Source organism: Carcharhinus amblyrhynchos, chromosome 10, assembly GCF_965287045.1.
Source record: "Carcharhinus amblyrhynchos chromosome 10, sCarAmb.v2.hapA, whole genome shotgun sequence".
NCBI lineage: Eukaryota > Metazoa > Chordata > Chondrichthyes > Carcharhiniformes > Carcharhinidae > Carcharhinus > Carcharhinus amblyrhynchos.
In genome coordinates, this window is record NC_137333.1 from 102,871,458 (window position 1) to 102,885,705 (window position 14,248).

At 41.9% G+C, this 14,248-nt stretch overlaps 1 protein-coding gene across 2 annotated transcripts in view; it reads left to right on the plus strand.

Annotated features, from left to right (window-relative positions):
* The window catches only part of LOC145349228 (52 kDa repressor of the inhibitor of the protein kinase-like), a 35,135-nt gene extending 23,625 nt beyond the window's left edge, over window positions 1-11,510 (plus strand). For both annotated transcript variants that reach the window (XM_080197695.1, XM_080197694.1), the window contains exons 3-6: window positions 408-521; window positions 631-667; window positions 3,425-9,430; window positions 9,494-11,510. In XM_080197695.1, the coding sequence (XP_080053821.1) occupies window positions 408-521; window positions 631-667; window positions 3,425-6,741 (3,468 nt within the window). In that variant the 3' untranslated portion in view covers window positions 6,742-9,430; window positions 9,494-11,510. The remainder of the gene's footprint in view (window positions 1-407; window positions 522-630; window positions 668-3,424; window positions 9,431-9,493) is intronic.
* Window positions 11,511-14,248: the final 2,738 nt, after the last annotated feature.

The following is a 14,248-nucleotide window of genomic DNA, read 5'->3' on the forward strand; positions in this document are numbered from 1 at the left end:
ACATGGCCAGTTTGCCTAATGACTTCACAATCTGATTCCTCAACCCTTTATCAATCTGGTTGTTCTCTGTATATCTGGAGAGGTGCACTATTCTTACTAAAATATCTAGAATTGTATAGTGTATTGGAAGTGAGATTGCATCAACATTTTATGAAAAAGTAGGATTAGTTTATTGTCTTGGCTGAATGTTAGCTTTTCAATACGTCCCAATATCCTAATGATTTTATTCATTATTGGACTGTGATGTCTGTAACTGTTGAATAGTTTCTAGTGCCTGTTAACTGGTTCCAATATGGGGACATGATGTGAGGAAGCATTAGAGAGCTGCGAGAGCATATGACAGCAATGGAGAAACTGCAGATGGGAAAAGCATCTAATGTTATTTAAAATCATAAACTTGTTTCCAGAGTCCTTACAGAACAGTCCTTAAGGATAATGCAGTGCCCACCTTGTTTGACTTAACAAGTCATCTCAATAAACCTGAAGGCAAACACAGAAAACACAAGAGGATAAAAGAGCTGGTAAGATATTGCCTCTGTACAATTCACAAAGATGATCAGGACTTGTGTGAAATAACATTTGTGAAGCATTTGGATTTGTTAATTGTCTTTTCTTCCCTTCTCGTTATAGACTGAGGAAGATTTATTGAGGGTGAAAGCACCAAGAAGTAAGTAGCTCCAACAAATTGTGTGTACAGATCATATATTTTCAAACATTGTTCTGGGACTTGTGTTTTTGTGGTAAGCTAAATTACCAGATATACAGTTGATTTTCTGAAATACATTTTCAAAAGGGTATCATATAATGACAAGAGACCAAGCCATAACAACTGGTATTTATTTAATGTCTTTTTTTGTAGATGTATGTTCTACATTGGAATGCAGAAAAGCTGAGTGTCTAAGAAAGGAAGGAGTCAAATTTTGCATTTATGTAGCTTCTTTCACAACTTCAAAGAATCCCAAAGCAATAATTGAGGAGGAAGGGAGGTTGAGATGTGAGTTAACCGACACAGATGAAAGAGCAAGTAATTTGTTTTTGAGGGGAGAGGGATAATGGCTGTTTTGAAAGGAAGAAGATATTGTCTGAAGAAAAGCATGATGATATCTGCCAGCTTAGGCCAGCAAGTGGTGTTTGTTGGGTGAGAGCAAGAGAATCAAGGCAACTGGGAGGAAGTTTTATGGAAGTGAAGAGCTTGGAGAGGATAGGGGCTTACTGTTGAAGTAAAAGAAGGACACTGAAGGGTAGGATTTTAGCCCTGGATCAAGAGGAACAAACTTTGAAAGCATGGTGCATAAATGGCCTTGATTTAGTTGGGAGCAATACTCAAAAGGCTAAGCTGGATCTACTGATGAATAACTAGAATAATTTTGCATGCCTTCAAGTTTGAAATCTGTCCACTGATTGAAGATGAGTACTGTACTGGAAGGGGAGACAGGTTTGCTGGGAAAAGAGCACTGAAAACAGGGATGAGTGAACAGTTAAAATTACCATGTGACGAGGACAGGGCCAAAACTGAGGTCTTTGAGGACCTCTGTCCAATAAGAATGAGGAGTTTTTATTTGGGTGTGTCACTGATGAGGCCAGCATTGATTGCCCATCCCTGATTAGCATTAAGAAAGTGGTGGTGTGCTGCCTTCTTGAACTGCTGAAGTCCATACAGTGTAGCTGCAATGCACAGTGCTATTAGGAAGGGAGTTCCAGGATTTTGAGCCAGTGAAAGGTAAGGAATGACAATATAGTTCCAAGTCAGGGCCTGGTGGTAGTATTCCCATGTACCTGCTGTCCTTGAAAGTTGGTGTTTAAAGAGAAGGGGAAAGGGAAATCACTGGTTGTCAGTTGCTTGGTATAGATGCCAAGGGAAGAGAAAAAGGCTTGAGAAATTTACAATACTCCGTATTTGGCTGTTTAATAATAGGAAATTATGGGGAATTATTTTTAATAAATAGATACCTTCAAGCTTATCTCTGTACTAGACACATCCATGGTGTCTTCGATAATAATTAATGTTTTGAGGCAAGGCACCTCTATCCATAGTTCCCCCTTAATGTATTTCTAATTTCCCTGAATTCTGTTTGTTGTGCTTGCAAGTAGCAGTTCACACAAGATAGAGACCATTTGTGGGTGGCATGGTGGCACAGTGGTTAGCACTGCTGCCTCTCAGTGCTAGGGATCCAGGTTTGATTCCCAGCTTGGGTCACTGTGTGGAGTTTGCCAGTTCTCCCTGTGTCTGCCTGAGTTTCCGCAAGGTACTCCGGTTTCCCCTCTTAGTCCGAAATGCGTGCTGGTTAGGTGTATTGGCCATGCTAAATTGTCCCTCGGTGTACCTGAACAGGTGCCAGAGTGTGGCGACTAGGGGATTTTCACAGCAACTTCATTGCAGTGTTAATGTAAGGCTACTTGTGACTAATAAATAAACTTTACTTTTACTTTTTTTTAGCCTATTTATCTCAGACATATATTAGTTCTTAACTGATATTATATGGTGCATAACCATAAATCTAAAATTCCCTTGCCTTTTTGTTCTATTGAGAGCTCCCGTACTTTTTTTCGAATAGTGTGATATGCAGAGATGAAAATAGAGTGGCCACTATTATTATAATCTATATTTCAGCACAATTATAATCATTAATATTGTTTTCATTTTTGAGATTAGAAATTAAAGATGACAAAATGAATGCAAGGGGGTAATTTAATTGGGTTGCTAACTGACTGCCATTTAAGATTTTTGAATCACAGCTTTGTGCTCCCAGCAGGGGAGGCAATGACTTGTGGTATTGTCAATAGACTAGTAAACTAAAGATCAAGGATGATATCAGGGGACCTGGGTTCAAATCCCACTGTGAAAGGTGGTGAAATTTGAATTCAGTACAAAATCTAAAATGACTAAGAAACCATTGTCATATAAAGCATTTAGATAATTACATGGGTAAGATGGGTATAGAGGGATATGGACCAAATGCGGGCAATTGGGATTATCTTAAGCGTTTAAAAAATGGGTAGAATGGACAAGTTAGGCCGAAGGACGTGTTTCCATGCTGTAAACCTCTATGATTCTATAATTGTAAAAATCCATGTGATTCACTAAGGTCCTTGAGGGAAGGAAATCTGTTGCCTGGCCTACATGTGGCTTCAGATCCACAACAATGGTTCCCTCTTAAATGGACAATGGGATGTGCAATAAATGTTGGCCTAGCCAGTAATGTCCAAATCCAGTGAATGACTAAAAATATGAATAATTCTGTGTACATTTCATTTATAAATTTATTTTCTGATCAGAGTTAATTATGTCAATAGGTTGAGTATTTGGCCCTCGTGTTAGAACTTACGTTAATTGTAGAGTTAACTGTTTCAATTGTAGGTCTATATTTGAGTATGACATTAAATTTTCACAACAGCCTGATAATTTTTTTCTCAATGTTTTAAGCTGATTGTGATGTCTTGAGAGGTCTGCAGTGTAAGCAAGAGGCACTCAATGAACTGGACAAAACAGACTTGGAAGAAGCCACAGAAAGCCTCGAGGAGTCTGCTCTCTTGGAAGAATCTTTGAATTTGACACCTGAAGAGAAAGGGAACAAAGAGTTTCTCAAAGTTTTATTTGAAACTGTATTGCTGTTGGGAAGGCAAAATGTTCCATTGGGTGGATCTGCCGCTGAAAACTTAAGCAACTTATGCAGTACTCCTGACAACATTCAAGCACTGCTGGAGTTCAGAATGAATGCGGGCGATGAAATTCTTCGAAAGAGATTTGAGACCACTGCTGTGAATGCAGTGTACTGTCCAAAGAACTTGCAAAAAGACCTGTTGGACATCTGTGAGATGTGTATACGAGAGGAGGTACTCAGAGAAGTACGTGACAGCAACTTTTTTTCAATTATAACAGATGAAGTGATTAATGTGGCAGGGCTCGACTACGTGTCCATGTTAATTAGGTTTGTGGATGAGTCTGACTTCCTGAGGCAAGAATTTGTCGGCTTCATACCCTGTGAGCTTGATGGAGAGTTCTTGGCGAGTCGGATCCATGAGACACTTACGGAAAAGTGGGGACTGAACATGTATTACTGTCGTGGACAAGCGTATAATGGCTCAGGCACAATGTCTTACAAAAAACGGGTTATTGTGGCTAGCATTTTACAGCAGTGCCCAAAGGCATTGTGCACTCCTTGTTCCTCCTACCCCCTAAACATATGGATAGCCAAGTCAAGCCTGATTTTTGGTATTAGCATGGTATTAAGCTTGATGGAGAACATTATATCATTTTTTGGTTTGTCACCTCAGCTCCAGAAGGTTTTTGATGTTGGCGTTGATGGCATCTATCAAACAAATGAAGAAAAAGCAAAGGAGCTAAAAAAACTTTTTCAGATCAATTGGTACGAAAGGCATGACACTTTTGAGATACTTGCAGACCTATATGAAGTGCTGGTGACCTGTTTGGATGAAATAAGCTACGATACGTGTGGTAGGTGGAATGCTGAGATTGCAACGCAGGCCAGCATGTTGTCCTCAACCATGAGAGATTTTGAAATAGTCGTCTCTCTAATGGTCCTGAAAAATGTCCTCTCCTATACAAGAGCCTTTGGCAAAAATCTCCAAGGTCAAGCATCGGACACCTATTTTGCCTCAAGCACTTTGACGGCGGTCTTGCACTCGTTAAACGAAATGAGGGACAATATTGATGTCTATCATGAGTTCTGGTTGGAGGAAGCTACCAATTTGTCACTCAAAATGGGGATTGAACTAAAGTTGCCATGGAGGTGCCGCAGGCAACCTCAAAGTGAAGAGGTGTCCGAGGAGACTCCTGAAAACTATTACAAAGAAGCAATCACTGCTCCATTCCTGGACCACATTATTTTAGAAATTGAGGAGATGTTCTCTGAGCAGCAGTTAAAGGCGCTCAAGTGCCTATCGTTGGTGCCTTCTGTCATGGCCCAGCTGAAATATAACACTGGAGAGGAAAGCATGGCTGATTTATATAAAGACGATCTCCCAAATCCAGACACACTTTCAGCAGAACTCCACTGTTGGAAGATAAAATGGAAACATCGAAGCCGGGATGTTGAACTTCCTAGTACTATTTTTGACACTTTGCGCCACCCTGACATCAAGTTCTTTCCAAATGTGTACACTCTGCTTAAAATTGTCTCCAATCTGCCGATTATTAAGCTTGAAACTGATAAGTGTGAAATTGGACGGAAACGACTCAAAGCGTATTTGAAAGTCACTCCAGTCGAGGAGAGAACGAGTAGCCTGGCACTGATTCATATCAATTATGATGCAAAGCATGACTATGACATGATGGTTGATACCTATGCTAAGCTGTACCCAGAGAAAATGCAGCTGCCCCACGTTACTGATTCTGATAACGTGGACGTAAACAATCATGATGCAGCCGGTATGGAAATAAATAACTTGGATGCAAGTACGCGAACGGTGTATGAAGTGGATGGCGAGTGTATGGAGGTGGCGAGTCACACAGTGGAGAGTGGGGTTGTGCTGCATCACCAGTCAGCAGGGTGTCTAATGGAGGTGTGTCAGAACTCGGATAAGACTGTCATAGAAGTGACCCAGCATGCAGACGGGACCACTGTGGAACTGCAGCAGTTTCCTGTAAGCGGCACCATGATCGTGACTCAGCATTCAGCCGAGCCTGGCGTGGAGCTGCAGCACCATCCGGAGGGGGCGGAGGTTAGCCAACAGCCAGTGGAGGGCAATGTGCAGCTGCAGCACCACATAGAGGGAAGGATGGTGGAGGTGATTCACCATCCAGAGGTGAACGGTGTGGAATTGCAACATCACTCGACGGTGAACGGCATGGAATTGCAGCACCATCCAACAGGAGAGGTTATTGAGGTGCGAGCTGTGGCACTCCAGCCAGAGTTGGAGACCAGCACTGTGGAGGTGCAGCACCAGGTACAAGAGAGCGCAGTGGCTCTACAACATCAGCTGGAGGGAAATACCGTGGAATTACAGCACCATGCACAGAGCAGCACTGTGGAATTGCACCATCCGCAGGGCAGCACAGTGGAGTTGAGTCAGCATATAGCGGAGAGCACCATGGAAGCAGCACATCATACAGAGCCTAGTGCCACTGAGTTACAGCAACATCCGCAACCTGATGCTGTAGAATTGCAACACCAGCACCACTTGGAGTCCGCTGAGACAGAGATACAGCACCATCAGCAGTCTGCAGCTACAGAGGTACAACACCATCCACAGCCTGGTGAAGTAGCGATTCAGCCCCATCTGGCACCTGTTGCTCCAGTAATGCAACACCCTTCAGAGCTTAGAAGCGTGGAAATCCAGCACCACACAGAGCCTGCCACTACAGAGGTACAGCAGCAGCCGCAGACTAGCACCGTGAACTTGCAGCATCACCCAGAAGCTCACACGGTGGACTCTCAGCGCCATCTGGAGTGTCATACTGCAATAGAGAGCCATCCAGAAATGCACACAGTGGAGATAGAACACCATTCAGGTGTCAGTGCTGTGGAATCGTGTGCTGTTGAGGTGGAACAGTGTCCTGAGTCAAACGTGGTGGAATTGGAGAACCGTCCAGAAGCAATGGAGCTGCAGAATCCTCCAGAAACAGGCACGGTGGCAGTAGACAATGTAAGTGCGTGCAATCAGGATGTGAACGCTGATGAAATAAAGACTGTGGAAATAAAAAGTTCAGAAGAAAGCAATTCTGAAACGAACCTTTCTAATGTAAGTAATGTAAATAGTTCTGAAGTAGCCGTACAATAAAATGATTCATTATGCTACTTCAGTTATATTTGTAGCAGTCTACAGCTAAATCTGTGACCAAGTCAAGTTGGGCATGTTTAAATCTGAAGACTCCTGCATGGCTTGGGTTGGGGGCGGGAGGGTTCCAAGTTGTTCATTAAGGGTGAAATAAATGACAATTTTTGAAGTATTTTCATTCATTGTTTTATTATCCCTCCCCTCTACCATGATGTCTTCCTGCCCATCTCTGATTACCTCTGAGTTAATTAAGCATTCTTTGCTTTTTGTTTTGGCCCAGGAAGATAAACTTGCCAAAGACACGTCCACGTGTGAAACCTGCCTGCCCATCCTTATTTAACAGAGCGCTGTGATTTTTTTTTCTTAAATGTAACTTTAGCCTCTGTCCAAATTACAGAGATTAAGTTTAGAAAAAAGTGATATATGGGTAGATACATACACGATGGAACATTACACATAAGCAACAGTGTTTTAAGCATACGACATCCTTGCCTAGGTATAACTGGAGGTTGAACTTTCTTATCCTTAAACCACTGACAAGCTGGAATATGGTTGTGTGACATTCCTAGGGAACTTCTGTATAAGATCATATAGTGAATTATCCAGCACCTATGTAGATGTATTAGGTGCTGGACAGGCATGCAAACGCTAGCTATTTATTTTGGTGCTCTCTTCTCCTTTCCCCTCTACCCATCCCAAACTAGTATGGGGAGATTGAGATCAGGGATTGTTCTTTTTTACTTCCTGATCTGCGTGGCTCTGTGTTGCAACAGTAATTGGCCTGTCGAGTTTGTTTAATGGAAGGTTTTAACTAAATATTTTCATATATCTTTGGCCCAACTGAGTTGTTTTAAAATATAGTAATTAGTTTAACAGTCGTTTCTCCTTGGCAGCCATGGCCTAGTCAGCCTCCTCATACTGAATCCTGTCCCTTCATCAGATATAATGGTTATAGTTGTGACTGAGACTATCAGGCCTGTTCTTCCCATTGCCAGGAAAATGGGGATCAGATGCTACTTGCTGTTTGATAATTGGAAATGGCAAGCTGTTGAAGGTTCATGAATAGTTTCAGAAATTATCTTCTATTACTCTCAACATTCTGGCCCAGAAGGTATTGACTCCTGGTGTGTGAGTACACTGCCTGGTCAAGTAACATTCCTCCAGCTGACCCTGACATCATCATCATCATCATCTACTCCACGTGCCCTCACCCTTAGCAGGGAGTGCTGGACAGCAGTTGGGCGTGGGAACATTGGCGAACTATCCTACAAACGCACACCAGCTCGGTAAAGAAACTGGGTGTACGGTAATTGTTCTGGCATGTTCTTTTGTCTCCAAAACACTTGTTTTAATTTTCTTCAGTCCGCCCTAATCTATGTATACTGAAAAGTCAGCTTAGCCACTGGCCTGTTGAAGATGAGGAATGTTTCAGAAATATACTTGACATTTCATTTTGGGGCTAGGAGAATTAAAGGTTAAAGGTGAGCAGTGTCTGTACTAGATGCAAAACGTTTTCCAACTTTTGAAAGTTGGGGGTTTTAGTTCTGTCAGGCAGTATGGTCGGTACAAGCTTGGAGGACCAAAGGACCTATTCCTTTGCTGTAATTTTCTTTGTTCTTTCTTGAACATCCTGGACTCCTAAAGCCACGATAGCTTTTGATAGATTCAGAATAAAGTTTCCTCAATGCTTCTGCAGCAGCCTGCCTTAATCAGAACATTTTAGTATTGTCTTAAATTTTTCCACTTGTCACACCAACTAAGATGACCAATTTCTGCCATATTGTGGTCATGTTTGTGCAGTAGCCATTATCAGGAACTGGATTGAACCAGCAGATAATCATTATATATCAGACGCTTGCAGCCACTAGACAAAGACCAGCGGTTAGAGGTTACGTGGTTGTGCTCACAGACTAAATTTGACTGCTGTCAAACAAGTGCTGCTTCCTGAGACTTGGGGACGTGAGTGTAATGTTCACCAGGTTTTTAATAAGAGGCCAGCAGGTTCAAAGCGTTTGTACTGCTCATGGCTGTGGCCCTGTACCCCTTGACTAATCACTGGTTGTAAAAGAGGAGGGAAGACAGAAAAATAAACATTTCTTCATTACTGTGTTCTGAGACAAATTAAAATCTGTGCCTTGGAGACAAGAGAACATGTTTAAATAACTGCTGTAAAGCTCCAGTTTCATTACACATCTTATTTTCATACTCACAGAATAACAGTTTCAAAAACACGGTTGACATTCCGCCAAAAGATCAATATGAGAAAAGACCACTTGTCTAAATTAAGACTAATCCTAATCCATCATGGCACCTAATTATTTTCAAAGTTAATTTAGCTGATGTTACTCAGCATCAGCGTTACAATGAGTGTCTTGGTAACAGAACTCCCCAATAACAAGATGCATGATGGCAACCCAAGTAAGATGTTGACTCTAGTCGATTTGAAGGAATGAAACAGTAATATCTCACATTAAAACTGTCCCAATTTGCGTCTTGGGACATTTAAGAGGGCACAGTTGTCTTGCAAGCAGCCATGGTCCTGTGTTGCAGAGAAACTGTAAGGATTGCTTCATAGTTGGGGTTTAATATGTGCTGGTTGTTCAACAAAGTGTGGTGGTTGCCTCATTCAGGGAAAGGATCCATTCCTTACGCTGGAGTTTTTGTCTTTTTTCTTGAACCCATACACTGAAAGGCTCGAAGGGCTAGATGGCCTACTCCTGCTCCTATTTCTTATGTTCTTATGTTCTTATGAAAGAAAATAGAAAATGCCACGTGCAGAAAGATTGATTAAAGTAACCTGTGGGAGAAGTGCTCCTTTATATGTGGGTTAAGTACATCTCAGTAAATTTATGTTTCAAGAATGTTGTAGGTCTAAAACCCCCACCCCCTCCCCCCCGAGTGTAAAGCAGCAGCATTGTGTGTGTATCCAGCATACTTGTGTTGCTGATAGAAGGTTGGAGTGGAATTGAATGCACTTGTTTACCAGAAAATGATGTCCTTTTTAAAATTTTGTTCTGTTTTTCTTATTTTTATATCCAGGAGCAAATTTCACAACTGATAATTTTTATTGTTTGGATAGTGCTTTGAATTGAAACGTTAAATTTCTTTCCTAATGTCTCAGGCGGCAAAGGCAATGTGCAACTGAGCCCCACACTATGGCCCCATGTCTTATCCTACTCTGTGCCAAGTTAAGACTACAGTTGGCTTCAGTGACTGGACAATAAGGGGGGAGAAAACAGTTCACGTTTGCTATCCAGTAGCTGCTGAACGTGTGTCAACATAGCATAAGGGCTCGTTTTGGATCTTCCCTCTCCAGTCTTGTCGCCTGCCTATGCTCAGTCACTAGCTACAGTCAAGTCAAAGATGACCACTGTGGTGAGGGCTGGTGTTGCTACCGCCTGAGGAACTGAACCCTAGCATGGTGCCAGCACCTTGGGAGAGGAAAAGTAATGTTTGTTAGGGTAAAGTGAGATGCTAAATCGCATCTCCCGTTTAGGGTTGTGCAGTGGTGTACGATGCAGCTGCAATTATCCATGAATGCAGACAAACCCTGTGAGAGACCAGCAAACTAGAGAATTTGGGGAGCATTCTCCTGTTGTATCATGAAGCAATTCCTTGAGAAGGAGTTGGGTGCGGGTAACATAAATACTGTCTTCAGATTAAAAACTGCAAAGACAATGGGACAATTTGTAAATTTGATGCTTTGGGCTGTGGCTGTTCCTCAGAGCTTGATAAAAGAATTGCGCAAAGCAATGGGAGAGCAGTGGAAGACGTGTATGTGTGTGTACTGATTCAATTCCCAAGTACGTTTCCAGAAGTCCCTTGTATTTTTCACGTGAACCTCGGGAGCAAGGGCCAGCAGCCCATGCAACTGTCGTAGTTGAACCTGATCTTGCCCTCAGTTGACATCCAGTGCGTGTCTAGCTTGGATGGTGGTTAATTGTAGAAACCCGGATTAATTCCCTTCCCCACCCAGACTTTGGTTGTTGCCCAGCTGAAAATCAATAAGCTCAACACAACGGACCTTAAAGCTGGGATTGGTTGGTGCAATTCTATACAAGGCCATTGGGAGGAGCTCTTGCCATGCACATATAAATTGCCTAGAGAATTGAATGATAATCATAGAATCCCTATAGTGCAGAAGGAGACCATTGTTCTGCACTGACTCCGAAGAATATTTCTACCTATGCCCGCTCCCCACCCTATCCCCCATAACCCCGCACATTTAATTTGGCCAATCCATCCAGCTTGCACATCTTTGGACCGTTGTGGGGGGGCTAGTGGGGGGAGAGAAGAACAGGAGCACCTGGAGGATACCCACGCAGACACAGGGAGAATGTGCAGACTCCACACAGACAGTCACCCAAGGCCAAAATTGAACCTGGATGCCTAGCGCTGAGGCAGCAGTGCTAACCACTGTGCCACCATGCCACGGTACGCCACCTCTTTGAATCTCGTTTTAGAAGGGTTGAGTGGATTCTTCCAGCCTTCATTAGATTTCCTTGATTGAGTAGTTGACCTGTTTCTATTTGTATAAAAATCCTATCATTGCATTAGTGCAGTGTGTATAACACACTGACGCAGAAGGAGCAGTATTTTAATGTTTAAAGGCATGTCTGTATAGATTAATTGACCATTGTTAAGCATTGGTAATTGTTTTATAATGCAATTTAATTTTCACAGATATTTGCTTTCCTATTAGTTGATAATTGTGTTAGAAATTCATTTTTGTGAAACACTTTGAAATTAATGTTGGGTCTTTACAGTTAAAAGGCTTGCTATTGATACTACCTTTTAATTTATTTTAAAAAGAACTCACCCCTTTAAGCTGATTGTTAGTGTGGAAAGCTATTTTTGTAATGCCCTGTATATTGTGTACTTGTCAAAGATGTTTCAGATAAAATAGCATAGCCCCTTTGCAATCACCATCTCTTTCCCAACACACATACACCACCCCCCCCCCCCCAATCACCATGGCTTGGAGTTTAAGGCACCATCTCTGATTAGGTCACATATGATTTTCAGTCCCAGCTGAGTTTGCTGAACTCAACTAAGGTAAAAGTACACTACAGTCACTGCAACGTTCCCCCAGCTTGTGTGATGGAAAAGGTTTGGTCGAGGCACCTGATTGCATTTGGTCTCCAGCTTGCTGGGCACAGGGTGAGGACAGCATCGAAGGCAGCTGTTGTTGTGATTTCAGATAGTTCTCTCAACACATTTGTCATGGCTTACGTGCAAAATGGAGGCCGTTACTGGAATGAATGTTTAAATTGTCAGTTTTTGGACAAGGATGTAAATAGTGTTGGGGTGGGGGTTCTTTAGAATAAACTCATGCTGATCTTTACTAAATTAATGTTTCAGTTCAGTGATTAGCTGCAACAAGGTTGATGCTCATTGCAATAAGTGGTAAGGTTGTTATGAGTTTTAGTCTCAATAGAAAAACAAAAGAAAAGAAATCCTGAAAGGGGGAGGAGGGGGGAAGAACACATTAAAACTTGTTGATCATATTTTACCATTCAGGTCCAGTGCACACAAAAAGGACTTCTTTCTCCAGCTGTCACTGGTCTATACTGAAAGCAGCTATTCGTATTTAGCTTATAATTAAGTTTTATGCTGGTGTCACTGAATTGTGATTCTGCATTCTCTCACCCCATGGATACAGTGCCACTTCAGAAAATGTTTGTGTCTCTTTCCCACTTGTTACCCCCTAACTCCCACCCCAACTAGAAGTAGAATGAACAGCCTGTATATTCAACTTGCAAAACCTTTTGACAATGTTTGATGCTCTGTGGTTTGTGGGTTTTTGAAAGAGAGACCACTACAAGAAGTAGTGCATGTTAACAGGTCCTGGTTTGAACGAAGGTGAAGATTGGTGTTGTTGCTGGTGGTTTAGTTTTTGAATAACCAGCAAGTCCATCATTCAGACTATCTTGTACGTGCTGTGCCTACAAGGCTTGTATTTCAACCCACCACCAGGCCCTATAAAACATTCAGACAAAAAGCCCTGCACTTGTTTAATATTGTAACTTTTTTCATTAATTATGAAAGAACCTTGTCAGAATTGTTACCTTTTGTAGTATGTGAATGCAATGGAATAAGTCACGTTTCTGTGTTCTTGTTTTACATTCAAGTGTTGCAAAAACTTCTAATTTGGCTTGTTTCTGCAGCCTAGACGTTGCATACATTTTGTGTGTATCTGTATTTTACAATAAATTGAAATCTTGGATGAATGACTCCTGTTTTCTTTTCAGAAATCCTTCTGACCTCTTCCACCATCTTTTCTCCTGTGTCCTAATGACTTTGGGTAGAGTTCCATCATTTTTATTACCTTGTAAAAGGCCTTTATTTGTATGTGAGGCAGGGTACTGGCAAGAGATCGCAGGGCCCCAGAGGCAGGATGACTGACTTGTTTTGCCCAGGCGTGCCGAAGCTAATAATAACACTACACTACACGACCTCTCTGATTCCTCCACTGCCTTTGACTTGTTAGATTTGGAAAGACTGAAGCCCTTCTTTGATCCCCACCACAAACTCCATATCCTAGCCATCACCTTCAACCCTCTTGACTGCTGGTCACTGAGGCATAATCAGATAGTTTGCAACCTTGGCAATCTGATCCTTAATTGAGCTTCCAGATCCACATTAACACCTCTAACACCATTGATCTCTGACCCAGTGTCAACCCTTCTGCTGCTGAAATCCTCATTGACATCTTTGGAATGGGTTGAGTCTGGAGTTAATGCTTTTTGTACAGTTTTTCTATCTGTTACCCACCAAGTTTGAGCTTGTCTTTAACACTTCCGTCAGGTCCTTGTCCATAATCCCAGATATGGCTCTTGGGCCCAGTAGTGCCTGGATTTTAAAATATCCCATCTTCTGTTTTCAAATCCCATCATAGCTTTGCCTCTCTTCATTGCTAACCTCCAGCCTTGCAACCTTCTGACAGCCATGCTCACCTTCAGTTGCAATCTTGTGTCCTTACTGCTGGAATCTCCTCTCTAAATTTCTCAACTTGTAACTTTGTCCTTCTGAATCGTTCCTTAAACTTTTATCTATGTGGCTGTTTTATCTGATCAGCTTCTGTGAAGTGTCTTGGGATGCTTTACAATGTTAAAGGTAGCACTAAATGCAAATTGTTGCTGTACACTTGTTTCCTTGACGGTGATGAGTCACCTGCCCAGGCCAGCAATTAAACCTGGGAATTTCTTTGGTATCTACAGAACTGTAAATGCCTTCAGTAAGGAGATAAGATGGTAAGAAGCAAATGCAAGATTTTTTGGAGGCATTGTATTAACTATTGATTTGCTTTGCATTCCTCGGACGCAACTGACGATCTTACTGTTGCTTGTCAAATTGAGATTGGCACATTAACCAATGTGAGGAGGAGCTTGTCAGAATGCTTCAGAATGAATTCCACAAAATGTAATCTAGTATTCAAAATTAGGCATATCTATCCATATTCCCCATTGGTTATTGCAGATATTAAGATGTCAACTGCAATAAAGTCAAG